General features: G+C 47.1%; 1 protein-coding gene across 4 annotated transcripts in view; it reads left to right on the top strand.

Annotated features, from left to right (window-relative positions):
- Nucleotides 1-22,772, top strand: part of HERC2 (HECT and RLD domain containing E3 ubiquitin protein ligase 2) — a 201,984-nt gene that overhangs the window by 173,422 nt on the left and 5,790 nt on the right. For all 4 annotated transcript variants that reach the window (XM_053306133.1, XM_053306134.1, XM_053306136.1 and 1 more), the window contains exons 84-89: nucleotides 289-476; nucleotides 9,239-9,436; nucleotides 10,025-10,108; nucleotides 20,590-20,731; nucleotides 21,646-21,840; nucleotides 21,953-22,065. In XM_053306133.1, the coding sequence (XP_053162108.1) occupies nucleotides 289-476; nucleotides 9,239-9,436; nucleotides 10,025-10,108; nucleotides 20,590-20,731; nucleotides 21,646-21,840; nucleotides 21,953-22,065 (920 nt within the window). The remainder of the gene's footprint in view (nucleotides 1-288; nucleotides 477-9,238; nucleotides 9,437-10,024; nucleotides 10,109-20,589; nucleotides 20,732-21,645; nucleotides 21,841-21,952; nucleotides 22,066-22,772) is intronic.

Consider the following 22,772-nt stretch of genomic DNA (forward strand, 5'->3'; position numbering starts at 1 on the left):
TTTGTTCCACAGTTAGTGAGTATTGATACAAAGTAGCCATAAAACCAATATTTAAAAGATTTATTATATAAAATACCATTAGTATCATTATTATATTTTTACAGTATAATAGTAGTGAGTTAAAAGATTTCTACTAACTCTTTGTTCTTTTAAATTTGAACATGGATAGGTTTTGTTGCTGACTGGGATTTTGAAATGACAGAATGTTTTATCTGACAACATCACTAAGCGGTGATTGTAGTTAGTAGCTTTATCATTGCTCAGCAGTAAAATAGCTGTTTTGTTTAGGTGAAGTATATACTTGGGGCGATAATGATGAAGGACAGCTTGGAGATGGAACAACTAATGCTATCCAAAGACCACGCCTGGTTGCAGCACTTCAGGGTAAAAAGATCAACCGAGTGGCTTGTGGATCAGCTCATACCTTAGCTTGGTCCACCAGTAAGCCTGCTAATGCAGGCAAGCTCCCTACTCAGGTAAAACGGTATTTTCTAAAGTCCAGTATTTTATACTCTGTGGTAAAAAGTATGAACAGAATGCTATTGTTAACCATTTTAAACTGTTTGTTCTCGTTGCTGCAAGCCAGGGACATCTCCATGGGTTATCCTTTTCAGTAGCTCCAAGGCAGGACAGAATTTGATTGGTTAAAGAAAAGAAGACACACCTACCTGAGCCTGAGGGGGATAACCCCTCCCCAGTTCTTTCTGTCCTCGGCAGCTCCAGGCAGCATTTCTTCTTCTCTCTTGCACCCTGGGCGTTTTTTCTCTTTCTCGAGCTGTTTTCTCCCCGCAAACTTTCATTGCTTCAACCTTTTCCTTGTCTCTCCTCAGCTTCTTCCCCAACCAACCAACCAACCAACCAACCAACCAACCAGCTTTTCGTTCCCACCTCCCTCCCCCACTTCTTTCTCCTCCGTTGCATGGAGCAGTCTCTGTGGGGCAGAAAAATAGTCTTAGTCCTGAGGGGACCTTCACAAAAGGACTTTGGACCTGGGCGCTCACGGCCCTTCCACGGCCCATTTCCTGCATGACCAGCTCAGCCATCAGCAACAACGGCCGCCAAACAGCCACCTGATTGCTCCCCTGCCACCCTGCCGGCAGCCATTTTGGCCACTCTTCAGCCACCCGATCGTCTCGCTGCTGCGGCATAGGCAGCACCTTCAGCCGCTTCTTAGCCACCCGAGACCCCTGCCTCTTCAGTGTTAGCGTCGGCCACTCCACAGTCTCCCTCGCTGCATGCCATCGGGACCGCCTCACGTCTCCCACCCTTGGGCCGCAAGATGCTCGCAGCTGCAGCCCGTCGCAGAGAAGGGCTCCAGGAGACAGAAGAGGTCTGCTTCAGGAAGCACCCCCTGCCCAACCCGCCTTCGAACTCGCAGGAGATCCGGGCCATCTCCCTTCAAGCCCAACGCCAAGAGCTGGCAAAAATGGCGGCATCATCTCAAGACACTACTGCAACTGCAAGTACTTTCTGCGGGGGGGGGGGGGGTTTGGAGACAGGGGCTCTGCTTCTAAAATGTCTGCTACCTCCTTGGGCCCAGTAAGCGCTGCGGCTGCTACCGGCCAGAGTCCAGCCATCTCCTTCCCCAGAGTGATTCCTCCAGAATGGCAGGCGTGGTTTAAGAATGCAATTGTGGACACCATACAACAAGTTACACCCTTCAAAAAACCTAAATAAAAACAGACAAAACGAAAAACCAGGCAGAGGTCTCCTAGCCAGACTCTTCTTCTAGCGCTTCTGTTAGTCCTACCCCTGCTAACTTGGCAAAGAGGCACCTTTTAATGTGGTGATTCTCTTTATTTAGCAGGGGGAGAGTAATTGGCCCTATCCAACCCCAGCACAGTAGCTCCAGTAACTGTTGCTGGTGTCTATCATGTTTTTTTTTAGATTGTGAGCCCTTTGGGGACAGGGTTTGTTATTTGTTTGTTATTTCTCTGTGTAAACCACCCTGAGCCATTTTTGGAAGGGCGGTATAGAAATCGAATTAATAATAATAATAATAATAATAATAATAATAATACCCGTAAGAAGGTTAAGGCTAAGAAAAAGCATACTGAGTTGACTGCCACAATTACAACCAATCTGGATCCTCGTTCCTCAGAGGCCTCCGACCATGATCGGGAAACCCCCCTTCCCCGAACCTCAGGGCCCTGATCCCGACTCAGATACTATCCCAGATAAGGAGGAGGGCGAGTGGTCTGATGGGGACGAAGAGGATCCCTCCCCTGTATCCCAGGGTCTTTTTGTGGCTGAGGACTACTCACCTCTCATGAACAAGATTATTAAAACAATTGGCCTGCAAACTAAACCCGCACAGGAGTCTGACTCTGCAACTAAAGGGGATCTGGTTTTTCCCAGGGCAAAGGCAAAAGATATGTTGTTACCTATGCCTGATTTATTTTCAGATGTGGTGAAAGAGGAATGGCTCCTCCCGGCGTCGAACCACAGACCCATGGCAATTGCAATAAATTTTACTCCGTTCAGCAGAATGCATCAGACATGCTGAAGACCCCTAGTACAGATGCCCCCATAGTTCAACTGGCTCCCTGATCCCGAAGGATGGTGAAACCTCCCTCAAGGTGACAGGAAGGCGGAACTCTCCTTCAAGTGCGTGCATGATAACTCAGCCTTGGTTACTCGCGCCACCTCAGCAGCTTCAATGGCAGCTAGAGCGTCCCTGCTCTGGGTAGATGACCTTCTCAGCAACCCTCCTTCTGACCCAGTACGCATACGTCAACAGTTGTTAAAAATCCAAAAGGCACAGGCCTTCATGGCCAATGCCACCCTGGATGCAATTCGCTTCTCATCACGAGTCTCTGCTGCGTCAGTGGTGGGCAGACGCCATCTGTGGCTCAGAAATTGGCAGGTGGATGCTACCTCAAGGATCAACCTTACTTCTGTGCCGTATGATTCCACAAAACTGTTCAGGGAAGTCGCCTTGAAAGATGTGCTGATAGACTCCAAAGACAAATGGAAGGCTTTGCCATCCTCCGCTTTGAAGAAATCTGACAGGCCTCCCTTTCGAAGGCCCCTGCAATACCAGCAATCCAACCAGTCCTTTCGAGGTTTTCACTCCTTCAGAGACACAGACAATAGAAGGGGCTTCTGGAATAGGATCCGCCACTCCTTCAGAGGCTCTGGCTCCTTCAAGCACACTCCTCCTTCGAAACCAAAGCAACAGCAATGACGCAAGGCCTACCTGGCATGGGGGGCGTTTGTCCGAGTTTCTTCATGCCTGGGAGGTCTCAGCTTTGGACAAGTGGGTTCTAGAGGTCATCAGGCACTGCTACAGGATAGAATTTCACTCCCCTCCCTCCTACGTTCCTTTCGACACCAAGATCTCGATCCTTCGCAGAACACTCCCAAATGCTCCAGGCAATACAACACCTGTTGGACATCAGGGCAATCGAGCTGGTTCCCACACTAGAGGAGGGCAGAGGAGTTTATTCTATTCTCTTTACAGTACCAAAAAAGGACGGCACCAAAAGGGCCGTGCTAGACTTAAACCAATTAAACAAGTGGGTCTGACGAGATCGCTTTCGCATGGAAACCCTGAGGTCAATCTCGGAGGCACTTCACCGCCACGACCTCAGAGCATCCATCGAATTAAAGGAAGCGTACCTCCATGTCCCAATCCACCCGGATAGCAGAAGGTACCTCTGTTTCCAATACGCAGGACGTCATTGCCAATATGCAGCCCTTCCCTTGGGCCTCTCTTCTGCCCCTCGGGTGTTTGCAAAGGTCCTAGCTCCACTAATAGCCCACCTCCACCTGCGAGGGGTGTGGGTCTTTGCATACGTGGATGACCTGCTTCTGCAGTCCCGCTCCCTACAGGAGTCACAAGAGGACCCCCAAACCATGCTGTCAACTCTGGACTGTCACGGTTTTCTTGTGAACCAAGAGAAGAGCCAGCTGATTCCATCCTGCAAACTGTGCAATCTAGGAGTCATCATAGACACAGAAGCGGCCACCCTATCCCTACCACCGGACTGTCTCCTCATCCTTCAGTCGGTGGTCAGACTAGTCCTATCAGCCCCAACGACCCCCCTCAGCACCCTAGTGAAGCTCTTGGGCCTGATGGTAGCCACTATAGACTCTGTACCATGGGCCCGCTTTCACCTACGCAATCTCCAATGGTTCTTGCTCCCATATCAGAAGGCAATAGCCAAGAAATCCAAGATCATGGTGAGCCTTCCACTTCAGACTATGTCCTCGCTACAGTGGTGGTTGGTACCCCACAATCTTCTCCACGGCAAACCATTCCTAGATCCACCCAGGGTCATTCTCTCCTTCGACACAAGCGATCGGGGTTGGGGAGCTCACTACCTGAACAAGTCCGCTCAAGGTCTCTGGTCTTCCCGAGAAAGAGAGCACAGCATCAATTGGAGGGAACTTCGGGCCATCCGGCTAGCCCTTCTGGCCTTCCATTCCTCTCTTCACTCCTCCCACGTGTTAGTAAAAACTGACAACATAGCGGCCAAAGCATATCTCAACAAGCAGTGGGGGACTCTGTCCCATTCTCTCCATCAAGAAGCTGTACTTCTCCTCTCGCTCATCACATCAAAGGGGAACTGAATGTAGTGGCAGACTGGCTCAGTCGCACGGATGTCTCCCCAGGAGAGTGGAGTCTACATCCCAGAGTTTTCTGTCAGATTACAAAACGCATGGGAGTACCAGTACTGGACCTCTTTGCAGCCCCATCCAACACCAAGCTGACCAGCTTCATATCCAGATTCCCCTGTCCATCCGCAACAGCGGTTGACACCATGTCAGCCCACTGGCCAGATGGGCTTCTGTATGCCTTTCCTCCAACCCCCCTCTTGGCGAGAGTCCTACGCAGAATCTGGCTCCTCCAGGCAGAAGTCATTCTCATAGCCCCGTTCTGGCCCCAACGTCCCTGGTTCCCGGAGCTACTTCACCTAGCAGTCTCCCCCCATGGGAGCTCCCTCCAGATCATGACCTACTCTTCACAAGGACCACTTCTCCATCCTACCCCAGCCTGGTTGCGTTTTGCCGCCTGGAGACTGAGCAGCGGCTCCTCAGTTGACAGGTTTTCTCTGGAGGCGTGTTAGACACTATGCTAGCATCCCGCTGGGCATCAACAGAAAGAATATGCCAGTACACCTGGATAATGTTCCTGCTTTGAATGGCCCGACATTCCATACCATGGGGTTCTGCCTCTCTCCAACATCATCTTCAATTCCTTCAAGAGGGACTGGAAAAAGGTATACGCCCTAACACCCTAAAACAGCAGGCGGCGTCAATACTACCATTGCTATTTGGCAGAGACTCCCAGGTCTCTCAAGCTCACTCTCACTGTCATCATTTCTTAAGTGGCACCTCCCTTCTATCGTCACCAACAGTCCACAGATTTCCCACTTGGGACCTACATGTAGTTCCTCGCGCTCTTCCATCACAGCCTTTCAAACCAATTTGGACCATTCCCATTCAAATTCTGTTGTTCAAGTTGGCCTTCCTTGTAGCCATTACTTCGGACAGGAGAGTATCTGAACTTTGGGCCTTGTCTGTAAATAAGTCCTTCTCCATTTTCCTTGAAGACGCTGTCTGCCTGATCCCTGACCCCTTCATCCGTCCAAAGGTATCGTCACCTATCTACCTGTCTCAAGACGTGTTCTTACCATCTTTTTGCCCTCACCCGTCCCACCTGACCAAAAAGCGGTGGAACGAGCTAGATGTACGACGTTGCCTGAAGGTCTACATCAAACGTTCATCCTCCTTCCGAATCTCAGACACTGTGTTTGTCTCCTTTCATCCTCGCTCCATGAGCTCAGCTGTGTCCTCCTCGACCATAGCGAGATGGATAAAAGCATGCATCGTGATGGCGTATGAAGCACAGCATCTCAGACCACCTGCCTCCATTGTGGCGCACTCAACAAGGGCGGCAGCAACTTCAGCAGCCTTCTCCACAAATGCATCAGTTGATGAGACCTGCAAGGCAGCCACTTGGGCGTCATCCTCAACGTTCACCAGGCACTACAAAATCGACGAATATGCTTGCTCCCGGGCCTTCTTTGGACGGCGGGTGTTGCAACAAGTCCTCCCTTGACAGTAGGTCTGACTGCTCCCGCCTGTATTGGCCAGCTGTGGTATGTCCCATGGAGATGTCCCTGGCTTGCAGCAATGAGAAGGTAGCATTGGTTTCACTTACTGTGAAGGCTTCTTCTGGTTGCTGAAGCCAGGGACATCTCGGCCCACCCAGCTGTGGCTCTCTGACCTATTTTTTCTCTTTCGACAAATGGGCCTCCCACTTCTCAATAACCGGGTCGCTCCTCAGTTCTATTTCCCGTTTTTTCTTGTTATCTGCCTGTTTTTTATTCTTCCTAGGGTGCATGCCTGTTTAATGCCTTCTCGGCCTGAAAGAACTGGGGGCGGGTTATCCCCCCTCAGGCTCGGGTAGGCGTGTCTTCTTTTCTTTAACCAATCAAATTCTGACCTGCCTTGGAGCTCCTGAAAGGGATACCCCATGGAGATGTCCCTGGCTTCAGCAGCCAGAAGTAGCCTTCACGGTAAGTGAAACCAATGCTCTGTTTTTATTTTATGGAATTGTGTTAACTTCTTATTCTGTGAAATTGTGTTTACTCTGTTTTATATTTGTTGTTTTTTAAACAGTACACATTATTATTATTATTATTATTATTATTATTATTATTATTATTAATTCAATTTCTATACTGCCCTTCCAAAAATGGCTCAGGGCAGTTTACAAAGAGAGATAACAAACAAATAAGATGGCTCCCTGTCCCCAAAGGGCTCACATTGCCTAGAGATAAACACATCAGGTGGTATATAAATATGATAGATGGATAAATTAATATTGGTCCTCAGTGGTTATAGGTCAAGGATTATCAGCCTTCTCTTTCCACCCACTTGCCTGTTAATCACATTGTCCTAGTGATTGGCATTATGGTTGGAGCTGCACTGAATATCCTCTTGATGTCAAAAGTAGTGCTTTCAGGAGGTGTTCGGGAAAGGATATCCCAGACTTGTTTTCTAAACAATATTAACTATTTTAATGCTGATTGCTACCGTCCCACCCCACTCCACTCACATCTGGGGAAAGTGTTTTTAAGTACCAGGTTTTCTTTTACTTGCCATTTCTTCTAGTAGTGTGCACGGACCGGTTTGGAGGCCATTCTACTGGCCTCCGAACCGGTCCGGACATGGGGTGGTTTTGGTTCGGGAGGGTTAGGGTGGGGGGTTCCATCAAGGGCAGGGGGGGGGGGGCTTTACTCACCCCTCCCGCGCTTTCCAGTTTTTGCGCCGTAAATATATAAAAAAAAATGTGGGCTGCAGGATCCCTCTCCGCCCGTTTCTATCCTCCACGATGGCTCTGCTGCTCCTTCCTGTTTAAAAAATCGGGCGGCAGGATACTTCCCTGCCACCCCCTGCTGCTGCTGAAGCCCCCTCAAAGCTCTTTCGCCCCCTTAAATCTTGCCCGGACCGAGTCCGACCGCGCTCGGGCGGGCGGCAGCGAGATGCCCTTCCACCCGCCCGCCCGCCCCCTTTCCTGCCGTCTGCGAATTGCAGGAAGCCTTTTGCGCGCGTGCAGATTTAAGGGGGCGAAAGAGCTTTGAGGGGGCTTCAGCGGCAGCAGGGGGCGGCAGGGAAGTATCCTGCCGCCCGATTTTTTAAACAGGATGGAGCAGCGGAGCCATCGTGGAGGATAGAAGCGGGCGGAGAGGGATCCTGTAGCCCGCATTTTTTTTTATATTTACGGCGCAAAAACTGGAAAGCGCGGGAGGGGTGAGTAAAGCCCCCCCCCCCGCCCTTGATGGAACCCCCCACCCCTGTGCCGAACCGCAGCTCCGCGGTTCCGTGCACACCCCTAACTTCTTCCTGAATCAATCAAATTGTCAGTTCTGGCTAACTGGAGATTATTTAGCGAATGGAGTGACACAACTATCCTATGTAGCCACCAGATTTGTCAACATAATGTCACTTGAGGCAAACAAAGTCCATAGGGGGAGGCGATGCTCCCTCAGTCCCCGCCAGTCAGAGGTCATGTGGTCAACAGGATAATGTCACAATGCCATATAGCCATTAATAATTGACTATGTGATTACTTCACTGAGGACAAATGAAACTGAGTGAGCATACATTGTAAATGAAAAAGTAAAAGTGTGCTTGGGTCTTTCTGAAAAATAGTCAAAAGGGATGTGTTTGTTTTAACTGCCAAAAATGTTCATGAAATACAGTGAGTAATTTTGGCCCAGTCCTGTTGACTCTGTGCCCTGTGTAGTCTGCTGTGGGTTTTGAATTTGCACATACTGTAAAGCCATGAAAACTCTTTGGAAGTGTTTATAATTTATAAAGTGTGTTTAAAAGTCAAAGCTGCATTGCAGTGTCTAATGGGGATTGGAGGCTTCACTCTTTTTTCCGGACAGCCTGAATATCTTGACTGTCAGGTGGGTCTCCTGGAAGGTATTGATGGAAATGGGAGATTTAACCCATTCTCCAGAGAGCTGATTGAAACAACTCCCCTACCCCACAATTTGCCATCCCCCTTGAGAGAGGATGATGAATTTGGAGAGACCATTTTAGAAACTGGGTGAGAAGATTAATCAAAAGACTTCTGGGGAGGGGGGGGTTGCCCAAGGAAGTGGTAGCACAGTTCTGCCCCCACCTTTTAAACTTTTAGAACTACTTTTGTGTGTATGTGTGGCAGTGTAGTAGTTTTAGGTCCTCTTCATGGCAGCGTGTGCTCTGTCTCTCCCTTTCCCCCCTCCCCCCTCAAACCCCCCCACCCCCAAGAAGGTCTCAAGACAAAAGTATGTCCAGTGCACTTTGTGGGGAAAATGGCAGCTACCAGGAGCAGCCACCAAGAACATCTTTGCTGCAGCAGCCAAGTTGACTTCACGCGCACGCACGCACACGCACTCTACTGCTACTGTAATAAGCCCTTATACGGGCTCCCAATTTCACCACAATCTAAATTTTGGCTGACGTTGAAACTTCGTCTCAGAACATCTCAGACCTTGCAGGAGTACAGTGTAGCGCACCCAGCAACATTGATGGCAATACTCTTTGGGCAGTGAACTATACCTGGGAATTTCTACTTGTCTGTGCCATGTATAAAGCTTTGGAGACCCCAGACAGTATACAAAGGCAATATCTGGCTGTTCAACAGATAAGCTGGCTAATTGAATGATTTCTAGTTGTAATTGTGTCTCATGTGGCAAAATCATTCAGTGCCCTAACTATGATGATGTTGTTTCAGGTTCCTATGGAATACAATCATCTACAGGAAATTCCTATCATTGCCTTGAGGAACAGATTACTGTTACTGCATCACATCTCTGAACTCTTTTGTCCTTGCATCCCCATGTTTGATCTTGAGGGACGCCTAGATGAAACTGGCCAAGGGCCATCAGTGGGGTTTGATACTTTGCGAGGAATTTTGATATCACAAGGAAAGGTATTTATCTCAGTTCTTAGCATTCTATTAGAAGTCACTTGCCAAAAAGGCCTAGGGTGCAGGCATAAGGTCTGTGTGTCACAGGGCGCAGGACTTGCCCCTGAATAGGCATAGAATTCAATTCCACTCTTTCCTCACCATGCCTCTACCTGTGCCCAGTTTTCTCACCTTACATTGGCTGGAGCCTGTTGCTGGCACAAGGACATTGCTGTTCTGGCATGTTTGTAAACTGGGCAAAAAGGCGCCTTCTTAAAGTGACGGTTCTCTTATATTTAGAAGGGGAAGAGCAACTGTCTTCAACTCAGTAGTGTTCCATCCTGTGGTTGCTGGTGTCTTCCTTGGGTAGGTCTGGTTTACGATTGAGTCTCTTTGGAATAGGGAATCATCATCTCATTCACTTTGCTATGTAAAATTTTGCCAACTTTTTTGTGTAGAAAGCAATTATATATTTTCTCTCCAAGTACAGTGCTGTGTTCTGCCAATGCAAAGAAGTTTAGTAGTGATCGTATTCTATCTCACTCAGCAAGCATAACTCAAGGATGGAACCATGTTGTGAACACCTTTTTGTTTTGTCTTTTGCCTTTTCAGGAGGCAGCTTTTAGAAAAGTTGTACAAGCAACAATGGTGAGAGATCGCCAACATGGGCCAGTTGTAGAACTCAACAGAATACAGGTAAGAATGTTATGCTGTGAATCCTTTAAATATGAGGTTGCTGTAGGCATAAAAACTAGATCTGGGAATCTTAGTATTTATGCTCAGGAACTAGAGAATGACCACTCATAATGCTGGCAATTGCTTTTACCATCACCTTTCTGACTAATTCTGCTGTAATACTGTCTGCTCTGCAATGGTCTACAGTACCAGAAGGGCAAGAAATACATCAGACTTTTTTGGTGGCAGTGAGACATTTCTGCAGATGTTCCAGTTGTGCCTGTAAATGGTAGAGGACTGGAGTTGTCCTTGATACTTCATGAAGCTTATGCCTGTATAACTTAATATGTATGGGATCAATGTGCATCATTTGGGGGGGTGTTTACAAATTGGGGGGGGTGTATTACAAATTGTGTAGACAAAGTCTGCACAAGCTGGGCTCTGTGTGTGTCTTCTCCTGTTCTCCTTGTGTCCATCAGATAGAAGACTGTGGCAGTGCATAACTTCTGATATGCTGTTAGGGCAGTGCTGTTCTTGACCTAGAAGGTTCTAAATTGTTTGGTTTAACATACTGAAGAGTTTCTCCTATCCTGTATTTGGTCACAGTCTCTAATTGTGATGCTTTGGAAGGAGGTATATTAACTCAGACTTTAGAGGAAAAGTTCAGTTTGAAGCTAGATTTACTGCCCTCTGATTTCAGCAAATTATAAGGTTCACCTGTCTCTAGTTTTTTTATACAGTTGATTTTTAAAACAAAGTATGCCTGAAAGAAAACAGGAGAAGACATCAAGGGTCATTTATGGATGCCAGTGTAGCATGTTATATCTTAAGACACTTTTGTTAAAACCCAAATGTGGAATATGAGAAGAAAATCCTCTTAGCTCTTCTTATACCACTTTCTCTCTTTCTCATGAGTTTTGTCTGTCTTTGCTCACATGGCTTGGATTCATTCAAAATGGCCTCAAGTACAACTAAGGTTCAGGAAACTGAATTCCTGGGCATCACATGTAGTCACATTGGTGAAGGAAGTGGTTATGATAAGAGCTTTCTTCTCCAGTCATTGACGTGGAAGAGTTTAATGTCAAGCCTTAGGCCAGATGTCTTTTCAAGAGAAATTCCTTCAAAGGCTGAATATAAAGTATTGTTTTATTATGATTATATAAAACCTGTTGAAGCAACTTGTCTTGTGCTCTATCATAATGTCATGTGTGCTGCCAAGTTTCTCTTTAAAGTATTCCTGCCCTGCCCCCCTGCCCAGTAATGCACATTCTGTCTTTGCTGGAGATAAAAGGGGACTTGCATTTATGTCAGAGGCAAGGAAGAAGAGATTGCAAATTTTGGCAATATGCTATTACAGGTAGAGGGATATACAAATGCCTATGCTGCATTAGTTGAAACTGGTGTTTGGCTGTTCACAAGATCATTAGTCTTAACTGTGGAATCCAAAGAAGATTGGATATATCCTCATATATCATAGAGACATATATTGTAGATCTGTGTCTCCATGTAACATATATCATAGAGAAGGAAAATCCTTAAAACATGAATGTTTAAGGAACTATCTAGTATAAAGTCAAACCAATGAGCTCAATATTATCAGTTATTTCCAGAAATGACACTCCTAATCTCAGGTAGAGGACTCTTTGCCACCCACCTACCTGAGCTTTCAATTGAAAATGCTAGCGGGGCTGAACTTAGAGCTCCAAAAATGCAAAGAATATATTTTACTTATGCCTACGCGCGCACACACTCACTCACTCACATACATGATTAAGGAGAGATTCTTGTACTCTCCTACATAGGTTTAGAATTGCCATACCATGCATGGGACTGGATTCGTTCATCACAGTGGGTAATGCTGAGTGTGTCATGACTTTCTCCAGATAATTGCTTAGTCGCTTATTAATGTAATAGTATGTTTACCTTTAAAAATTCCTGCTGAAATGAGTTACTTAAGGTTATTAATTCCAGGAAGGAAACACAGAGTTACTCCATTACTTGGAAGTATCCCAGTATTTTTTCTTTGTGGTCTCTGTGCATCACACATGAGTTTGCCCCTGTGCAGAGACACCATCTGGATACTTCTAGAGCTTTACCATATTAGGGAAAAAAGAGTGAGAAACCCGGCTCCCCCTATCTGACAGATCACCACACTCCCTCAGTCAATCACCACACTCCCTCAGACCACTGCAGCAGCTACACCTCTGGCTGCCTTCAGCTTTGCCGTGTGTTCTCTGGACAATTTTGAACTTATTATTAGGAAATTACACCTACTTCTTATTTCTGTGTTTTCTATCTTTCTATCTTAAATTTCCCTCTGTCACATTTTGCATTTTTGATTTTACTGCATGTTCCTTCCACTTTTTCCCCTCCTTATGCCCACAAAAATGTCCTTTAAGAAGTGCTTTCAGTGCTCCGCCAAGCTTCCCTCCTCCGGCCATTCCTTGTGCCTGGTCTGTTTGGTTGGAGGCACATCGCACTGATTTGTGTTTGGTTTGCTGGGGCTCCAAAAAACAGGCCCGCCGTAATCGGGCCACCCGCCTTTGAGCATGTCTGGGAGAGAGCTCTGTCTCATAGCTCTTCAGTGGGCAGGACGTCGGAAAAGCCAGCACCTGCCTCACTCTTCCCGCCTTACTTGGGAGAATCTCAGTCTTCTGACTTGGCAATGTAGGTGGCCCCCCAAAATGCCCGTTATCCTGCTCACGCCCTGGCACCTGCCATGGCTTTTGCTCCAATCGCCCCTGCGGTCCCGAATTTAACAGTACAAAAGGCACCTCTCCTGCCCCCCATGGGGGCTTTGGGCCCAACTGTTCCTTCCTCCTTCTCTACTGCACTGTTCCTGAGTGGGGAGGCATCGGCTACAACACGCTCAGCCCCGACGTTGATCCTGAAGAAAGGTCTCGCGAGAGCTAGAAAGGATGCAGAGCCTATCTCTGATCCAGTGGGGAAGGCAGCGAAGAAGTCTGCCATTCCCCTTGCCATGGACCAGAGTCTGCCTTCAGGCACAGTACTGACAGGGGCTATACCATCAGTATTGAAGGAGGAGGAGGAGGAGGCTAAAGTACAAGTGCCTTCAGTCCAACCCACAGAGCAACCACAAGGGAAGAGGAAAAATAAAATTAACATCTGAATTCTCCCTTGGTGCCTGCGCCTCCTCTGCTGCCTCATACAAATGACCCTGAGTCTATAGCTTCCAGGGATGACCCAGTTAGCCCTGATTCAACACCTAGGGTCAAGGGGTTCCAGGAGTAAGACCCAGGTATCTCACCTAGGAGGTCTAGACATAAGAAGCACAGAAGCTATTCACGGGGCTCATCTATTTCACCTAAGAGACATGACAGAATAAAGTATTATAGACTTTCCTCAGATGATTACTCTTCTTAGGTAGGTGATAATCCAGATTTCTGTTATGAGGTCCCCTTTGAATGTTACCAGGTTTCCAGAAGGCATTACATGCCTTCCTACGATCACTATGCACTTGAACACCATTATCCCTCTCTTCATTTTCAATCATACTATTCTTTTAAAGAGGGACCTTACTATGACTCTTACCATAAGCCTAGGGGTTTCATTGCAGGACCAGGTCTCAATCCAGATCTCGATCTGGATCTCCTAATCAACCCAGACCATGTTCAAGGCCCCCCCATCCCTGGGAGCCCAATAGGCCCAGGGCACCAGAGGTTCCACAGCCTCTGCCGGTCCAGCCTCCTGCTGCTCTGGCTCCAGACCAACTACCTTCTCAGCATCTGCCACTAAACCCTCCACCTCAGGTTCCAATGGCACCACATGTCCCTGTACCAGAGGATCCTGGACAATCCACAGAAAGCACAGAGTCAACAGATTCTGAAGCAACCCCTGACATGGTCACGACTCTACCAGTTATGGAGGATGGCACACAGGAACCAGTAGAGGATCCTGCACCAGAGGACTTCAAACATTACACAGAGCAATTGGTCCGAATGGCTACTTTGCTAGGTTTGGCAATCCACCTACAAACGACTCAGTTGGAAGATCCCATTTTTAAGCTTATCCAAAATGAGTCTCATGACCCAGTGGCATTGCCACTGATACCAACTCTTACCCAAGTTGTTAAAGCATCATGAGAAAAATCAGCCTACCATTTCTGCTACCTCCCAAAAAATGGGAGAACATGTACAGAGTGCAGCCTAAAGACACAACCTTTCTAAGAAAACATCCTGTGCCAAACTCACTGGTGGTGGAGTCAGCCCAATCACGTAGCAAGCAGTGCTTGTTGACCACACCTGTTGATAGAGAGGGCAAAAAATGGGACTCTGTGGGCAAGCAGGTATGAACAGCCAGTCTCCTAGTGCGGATGGCGAACCACCAAGCATGCTGGACATGTTACCAGCATTTCATTTTGGAATAATTGGTGCCTTTCCTCCAACTCCGACAGGAACAGAAGGATGCCACACTTCTTTTCCTGAACAAAGGCCTCTGTGTGGCAAAGCAGCAGCTGCATTCCTGTGCCAATTGTGATTCCGCACCATGGCATCTGCAGTCTCTTTAAGGTAGGGGTGTGCACGGAACCGCGGAGTTGCGGTCCGGCACTGGGGTTGGGGATTCCAAACAAGTTCGGGGGGGGCTTTACTTACCCCCTCAAGAATGCCTCCGTATTTCTTGAAGTAAGCGGGCAGCATACCTCCCTGCCGCCCGCTTCATTCCCCCTCCTCCGCAGCTGCTAGTGCTGCTAATCTATCTTCGCTTTGAATCAATACTCAATCGGGCGGCAGGGTATCTCCCAGTCCCTGCCGCCCGGCTCTTCAATGCCCCCCGACTTAGGTTGAATAACCCTGCCGCCCCAGGACCCCTGCCGCCCCTTCCCTTCCCTTCCCTTCCCATGCTCAGGGGGTCGGCAGGAGAACTCCCCCGCCGACCCCGTCCCCTTCCCCGGGCGGCTGCGCTCTAAAGTTAGAGCGGGCGGCGGGAGAGCTCCCAGCCGCCCGCTCGCTTCCCCGGCTGCGGTGCTGCAAATGGCTTCTTGGAAGTGCGCCTGCGCAAAAGGCTTCCAAGAAGCCATTTGCAGCGCTGCAGCCGGGGAAGCGAGCGGGCGGCTGGGAGCTCTCCCGCCGCCCGCTCTAACTTTAGAGCGCAGCCGCCCGGGGAAGGGGACGGGGTCGGCGGGGGAGTTCTCCTGCCGACCCCCTGAGCATGGGAAGGGAAGGGGCAGCAGGGGTCCTGGGGCGGCAGGGTTATTCAACCTAAGTCGGGGGGCATTGAAGAGCCGGGCGGCAGGGACTGGGAGATACCCTGCCGCCCGATTGAGTATTGATTCAAAGCGAAGATAGATTAGCAGCACTAGCAGCCACGGAGGAGGGGGAATGAAGCGGGTGGCAGGGAGGTATGCCACCCGCTTACTTCAAGAAATACGGAATTTTACTGGAAGGGGTGAGTAGAGCCCCCCCTGTTTTGAATAGAACCCCCCACCCGAACCAAAACCACCCCGTGCCCGGACCGGTCTGGAGGCCTTTAGAATGGCCTCCGAACCGGTCCGTGCACATGACTACTTTAAGGAGACACTCTAGTGCCAGTGTGAGAGCCCTTTGAACCCTTAAACCAAGGCCATCTTTCACCAAATGGCAATGATGTCACTGCTCGCCTGCCACTGTCGGCTTTTTAGCAGGCTTGGAGAAAGTTCTGCATCAGACTTCTGTGTCCTAGCAATTGTGAGGAAATTGATACAAAATAGAGTTCAATTCCTTGCCCTCCTTTTCAGGGATCCGTTCAACGCCTCCTCTTCTCACTTAACGGAAAAGGTAAAATTTCTCCTGAGAAAAGGAACCATCCAAAGAGTGCACCGCAACAAAAACATGGGCTCCTATTCCTGGTACTTCACGGTCCCCAAGAAGGACAGAGGACTAAGACCTATTCTCAACTTAAGGGGCATGAATTACAGTGAGGGAAATAAGTATTTGATCCCCTGCTGATTTTGTCCGTTTGCCCTCTGACACAGAAATGACCAGGCTATAATTGGAATGGTAGGTTTATTGTAGCTGTGAGAGACAGAATAACAACAAACAAACCCTCAAAAGCCCAGTGCCCAAAAGTCAGCGATGGATTTGCATTGTAGTGAGGGAAATAAGTATTCGATCCCCTATCAACCAGCAAGATTTCAGGCTCCCAGGTGTCTTTTCACTATATGCAGGTAACGAGCTGAGATGAGGAACATCCTCTGTAAGGGAGTGCTCCTAATCCCAGCTTGTTACAGTACCTATATAAAAGACACCTGTCCATAGAAGCAAGCAATCACTCAGCTTCCGAATTCACCACCATGCCCAAGACCAAAGAGCTGTCGAAGGATGTCAGGGACAAGGTTGTAGACCTGCACAAGGCTGGACTGGGCTACAAGACTATCGCCAAGCAGCTTGGTGAGAAGGTGACTACAGTTGGCACGATAACTCGCAAATGGAAGAAACACAAAATAACTGTCAATCTCCCTCAGTCTGGGGCTCCATGCAAGATCTCACCTTGTGGAGTTGCAATGATCATGAGAACGGTGACAAAGCAGCCCAGAACTACACGGGGGGAACTTGTCAATGATCTCAGGGCAGCTGGAACCATAGTCACTAAGAAAACAATTGGTAACACACTACGCCATGAAGGACTGAAATCTTGCAGTGCCCGCAAGGTCCCCCTGCTCAAGGCAGCACATGTACAGGCCTGTCTGCAGTTTGCCAATGCACATCTGAGTGATCCAGAGGAGAACTGGGCAAAAGTGTTGTGGTCAGATGAGACCAAAATCGAGCTCTTTGGCATCAACTCAACTCGCCGTGTGTGTAGGAGGAGGAATGCTGCCTATGAGCCCAAGAACACCATCCCCACCGTCAAACATGGAGGTGGACACATTATGCTTTGGGGGTGTTTTTCTGCTAAGGGGACAGGACATCTTCACCGCATCGAAGGGACAATGGACGGGACCATGTACCGTCAGATCTTGGGTGAGCACCTCCTTCCCTCAGCCAGGGCATTGAGAATGGGTCGTGGATGGGTATTCCAGCATGACAATGACCCAAAACACACAGCCAAGGCAACAAAGGAGTGGCTCAAGAAGAAGCACATGAAGGTCCTGGAGTGGCCCAGCCAGTCTCCAGACCTTAATCCCATAGAAAATCTGTGGAGGGAGCTGAAGGTTTGGGTTGCCAAACATCAGCCTCGAAACCTTTCTGACTTGGAGAGGATCTGCAAAGAGGAGTGGGACAACATCCCTCCTGGGTTGTGTGCAAACCTGGTGGCCAACTACAAGAAACGTCTGACCTCTGTGATTGCCAACAAGGGTTTTGCCACCAAGTACTAAGACATCTTTTGTGAAGGGATCGAATACTTATTTCCCTCACTATAATGCAAATCCATCGCTGACTTTTGGGCACTGGGCTTTTGAGGGTTTGTTTGTTGTTATTCTGTCTCTCACAGCTACAATAAACCTACCATTCCAATTATAGCCTGGTCATTTCTGTGTCAGAGGACAAACGGACAAAATCAGCAGGGGATCAAATACTTATTTCCCTCAGTGTACTTTGTGACATACAGCAGGTTCTGCATGGTGACCATCCCTACTATCCTCCGTCTCCTTTTCCTTGGTGCTTGGTTTGCATCCATAGAGTTAAAGAACACCTATTTCCATATTTCCGTTGTGCCTCACCATCACAAGTACTTAAGGTTCCTTGCGGGTGCTCAAATATACCAATATTCTGTTCTCTCGTTCGGACTGGCCTCTGCCCCGCTTGTGTTTGCAAAATGCATGGCTGTGGTGGCGGCCCACCTCCAGCTCCAAGGCATTACGATTTTTCCATTTAAGACAATTGGATTCTTGTAGCTCCCAGAAGAAAGCAACTAATGGGAGACATAGTATTGTCCCTTGGTCGTCTTTGCCGCCTTGGTCTAAAGGTCAATCAAGAAAATTCAAAATTAACTCGGGGCATTCCATAGAGTTTTTTGGATTCAATTGGATTAGCACAATTTTGGATTCAAGGATTTCTGTAGTCTCTATGCCTTGGCAGAGGATCCATTTGATTCAGCAAGCAGCAGACGTCTTCTGCACATCACGAAGGCACAGTGCAAGATTTATGCAGCGACTTCTAGTTCTGATGTCATTATTCACAGCAGTGCTCCCACAGACTCATCTTCGTCTATGAACATTACAGGCCTGGTTCCTGAACAGCTTCAGGCCACAGTTTCACTCACTACGGAGGCTTCTTACAGCCCCTCACAGGGTGCAAAGCGCAGTCTCTTGGTGGATGAAGGTCTCCAACCAATCGCAGGGCACACTGTTCCAGAAGCTGGCCCCCACAACCTCATTATCACCATGGATGTCTCCAACACGGGGTGCAGAGCATATTTCAAGGATCTGGTGGTCTCAGGAAATTGGTCTTGGACAGAGCGTTACTATCACATCAGTTATCTGGAGCTCATGGCGATGTTCCGGGCACTCAGGCCATTCCGCCAATGGATAGTGGGATCATTGGTGATTCTCCTCACAAGCAACATGACTGCCAGATCATATTTAAACAGGCAGCAGGGTGGGGAACAGCATCTTGGTCCCTGCTCAGTCTGGCTCAATCTCGGTCCCTGCTTAGACTGGAAAATCTGGCCATCAACGGTATCTATCTAACGTAAAGTCAACAATATGGCAGATGCCCTGAGCCTCCAAAACCCACAAGTGGCAATTAGACAGTGGTATCCTGCTCAAGGTTTTTCAGTTGTGCGAAACCCATTTACTGGTCCTGTTGGCATCAGTCCAGAACACTGTGCAAGGTTTTGCAGCAGGGCAGGATGGACCCGTTGTCAGAGGGCGATGCTCTGCTCCTCCACTGGGGCAGACAGCTTCTCTATATGTTTCCACTGATTCCATTAATACCAAAAGTCCTCCAGAAGATCAGCAAGGACAGGGCCAGGTGCATCCCAGTCGCCCCCGGTGGCCCAACTGCACTGGTTTACTGCCCTCTGTCACGGGATTCTTACATGCGTCTCACAACCTGGAGGATAGAAGTGTGACTGCGTTCAGTAGCCAGGTGCAGGAAGTTTTGACAGCCGGGAGAAAACCCTCCACACAGAAGACTTTTTCCACTAAGTGGAAGCGTTTTTCAAAGTTTTTGGCCTTAAGGGCTCATCTCCCTCTGAGGTGCCTTTGTCATTAATTCTTGAGTATTTGCTTACACTGAAGGACAGTGGCTTGTCCCACTCCTCATTGAAAGTTCATCTGGCTGCTATAGCTGACTGTCATTTGATGTCTGGTTGGTTCTCTCATAAACTGGTTTACAAGTTTCTGAAAGGGATCCTTCATATGTTTCATGGGGCTCCGAAGTGTTCCCCACCTTGGAATCTGTTGTTAATTCTGTGGCAGTTGATGAAAGCCCCATTTGAGCCCATGGCTACATGTAATTTTAAATTGTTATCTTTGAAAACTGTGTTCTTGATTGCAATTACTTCAGCAAGATGGGTGAGTGAGTTAAGAGCATTGTGTTCTGATGCTCCCTATTTCCACAGGGATAGAGTTGTTTTGAGACCAGACATCACTTTTCTACCTAAGGTGATGTCTGAGTTTCACCTGACACAAGACATTACACTACCTACCTCCTTCCCTTCACCTGCCACAGATTAAGAGTGTGTCTGTCATACCTTGGATGTTAGAAGAGCCCTAGCCTTCTATATAGACAGGACATGATCCTTCTACAAGTCTCTCATCTTCTGTTTATATCATATGCTGAACATATCATATGTTGAAGGGCTTACCTGTTTCATCCCGGAGGATTGCTGCATGGGTGAAAGAGACTATCTCCTTGGCATATAATCTGGCCTCTGAGCTTTTGCCTGTCTCTATCAGGGCACATTCCACTCACACAATGGCAACTTCAGTAGCCTTTTACAGAAGCGTTTCCATCTTTGACATCTGCAAGGCTGCTACATGGTCCTGTCCAACAATATTAATTGGACAGTACTCATTGGATGTCCACTCCAGGTCCCAGGCAGCATTCGGTGTATCTATCCTTCAGTCTGCTTCTCAGTGATTCTCCTTCCATTGAGCTGCACCCTCCATCCAGGTAAGAAAACTTGCTATTATCCCATGTGTTGTGCACAGAGACCATGAAGAAGAAAGGAAGGTTTCTTACCTGTAACTGTAGTTCTTTGAGTAGTCTTCTGTGCATTCACACATCCCACGCTTGCTCCCCACTGCAACATGAGTTTAGTACTACCTATAGTTTATACAGCCTATGGTTATTAGCTGCGGTGGTCACTCAGACTGAGGAGTGTGGTGATCTGTCAGGTAGGGGGAACCAGGTTTCCTGCTCTTTATTCCTAACATGGTAAAGCTCTAGAAATATCCAGATGGTGGCTCTGCACAGGCGCAAACCCATGTGTGAATGCACAGAAGACCACTGGAAGAACTACAGTTACAGGTAAGAAACCTGCCTTTCTCAGTAAGCTTTTATTGTTGCAGTGTACCAGATGTGCATTGTGATAAGGTGTTCCTCATTTGTTACTATCAGGTAAAGCGCTCTAGAAGTAAAGGAGGATTGGCTGGTCCAGATGGCACAAAATCCGTTTTTGGACAAATGTGTGCTAAAATGAGCTCATTCAGTCCAGATAGTCTTCTATTACCTCATCGTGTTTGGAAAGTAAAGTTTGTTGGTAAGAAATTTAGTTTTTGTGTATCTAACTTCTCCAAGAACCCCCACCTTCGCCCGATTTTTATAAAATATATTGCAGTCGAAGAGAAGCAAGATGAAATGTCAAAATTATACATCAAGGGTTTTTTCCCCTAGGCAATTTACACTAATATTTGGTAAATGTGATTGATGATTAAACGATTTCATGCTTCTCAGACACAGATAAAACCATTCCAGTGTGTAAAATTGTAGAAATCGACTCGCCATTCAAGTGTGTGTGTGTGTCTATGATTGTGTTTAAAAATGAAGCCACTTAATTCATTTATACTAGATAAAATAGTTTGATTTGTATTTGACTTAGTGCTAATAGTGAACAATGAAATTGATTTCAGATTAAAGTAATCTAATTTAAGGCTGTACGCCCATTCTCACAGGCATGCTGAAATAAATGATTAATAATGTAAGGTTTCCCTAATGTCATATCATTTTCTGTAATGCATAATTTGCTAGGTGTTTTTGCTTATCCTTCCATTTGTTTTGCCCTGGGTCAGACAAGAAGAAAAAAAGCCTCCTTTCTAATGATTATGACATTTGAAAGATGAACAGCTCTGGAACCTTAATTGTGATTAAAGGCAAGCCATGGTTTTTTGAGGAGTAATTTTATAAACAGTGCTTCTGGCACTGATTGCCCCTTTCTGTAGCTTATGAGTATATTTTGGTAGCTCTAATGCATATCTAATGACCCACAAATATTTTGAAATGCATGGCTTTAGTGCCCCTTGAGGTTAGCCGAGTGCAAAGTAAGCACATTTGGCAACTTTTCATTTGCTCTGAGTTTACTAGATCTTTACAGATATGGCTGTAAATAGCTTTTAAATGTTGTCATCAGCATTGAAAATGACGCAAAATATCTCTTTTTTCTCTCCCTCCCCTTAGGTGAATCTGTGGATGACTGTGGTGGAGGGTACAGTGAATCAATAGCAGAAATGTGTGAGGAACTTCAGAATGGTCTGACGCCGCTTCTGATTGTGACTCCCAATGGAAGGGACGAATCGGGAGCAAACAGAGACTGCTTTCTCTTAAACCCTGCAGCAAAGTCTTTGTTGCACATGAACATGTTTCGCTTCCTCGGTAATTTGCACATCAGCATTGTAACACCTTTTACCAAGCTTTGCATAATGCATACAAACGTGTGTGTGTGTGTATATATATATGTGTGTGTTGTTTTTTTAAAACCACCTAGGCGTTTTGCTGGGGATTGCTATTCGGACTGGGAGCCCTCTGAGCCTCAACCTGGCAGAACCTGTCTGGAAGCAGTTGGCAGGAATGAACTTAACAATAGCTGATCTCAGTGAGGCAAGCACAAACTTATGTTCTTTCATTTAATACCAATGAAGTGTTAAGACTGAGGCCTGTTCTGGTCTAATTATTGTAGCTGCTGGTGGACCATGTCAGTTTTCAAAAAATATCTGTCCCACTGGATAGAGATGTTACTTCGCACCTGTGGAAAAGAGGGCATGGGAAAAGAAGGGCAGGTGTAGGATGTGCATGATCCTGATGCTTGTGTTCTCTTAGCCCATATTAAAAATATTCTCTGATCAGGGCTTTAACAAGATGATTCTAAGCATGTTTTCTCACATGTAAGCAGTGTAATGGGACTTACTTGTTAGTAAGTGTGTTTAGAAACTGTAGACCATATTCGTGTAACTTCATACAGCTCAAAATAATATGCTTATTTTGAAATTTTTGTTCAGTTAAACTGAAATTTTTGTTCTGCCCTCAGTTAAACTGAATCAGTGCTTGATTTAAGCTTGAGTGATTCTGCTGGTAGCTTTATTGCTGGTGGGCTTATGATTAAGATAGGAATATACCCATTTTTATTTTAGAAAACAGATTCCTATGTGAAAGACTCTGTTTGGAAAGTTATACTTTACAGCTCTTCTTACAACATGTCTCCCTTGCTTAATTTGCGACATCGATATCCCACTCTTCTGCCAAGAAACTCAGGGTAGCAAATGTGATTCTTTCTGTCCCTCCCCCTTCTACCCTCACCACTCTGTGGG

The sequence above is a fragment of the Hemicordylus capensis genome, chromosome 3 (genome assembly GCF_027244095.1).
Source record: "Hemicordylus capensis ecotype Gifberg chromosome 3, rHemCap1.1.pri, whole genome shotgun sequence".
Classification (NCBI taxonomy): domain Eukaryota; kingdom Metazoa; phylum Chordata; class Lepidosauria; order Squamata; family Cordylidae; genus Hemicordylus; species Hemicordylus capensis.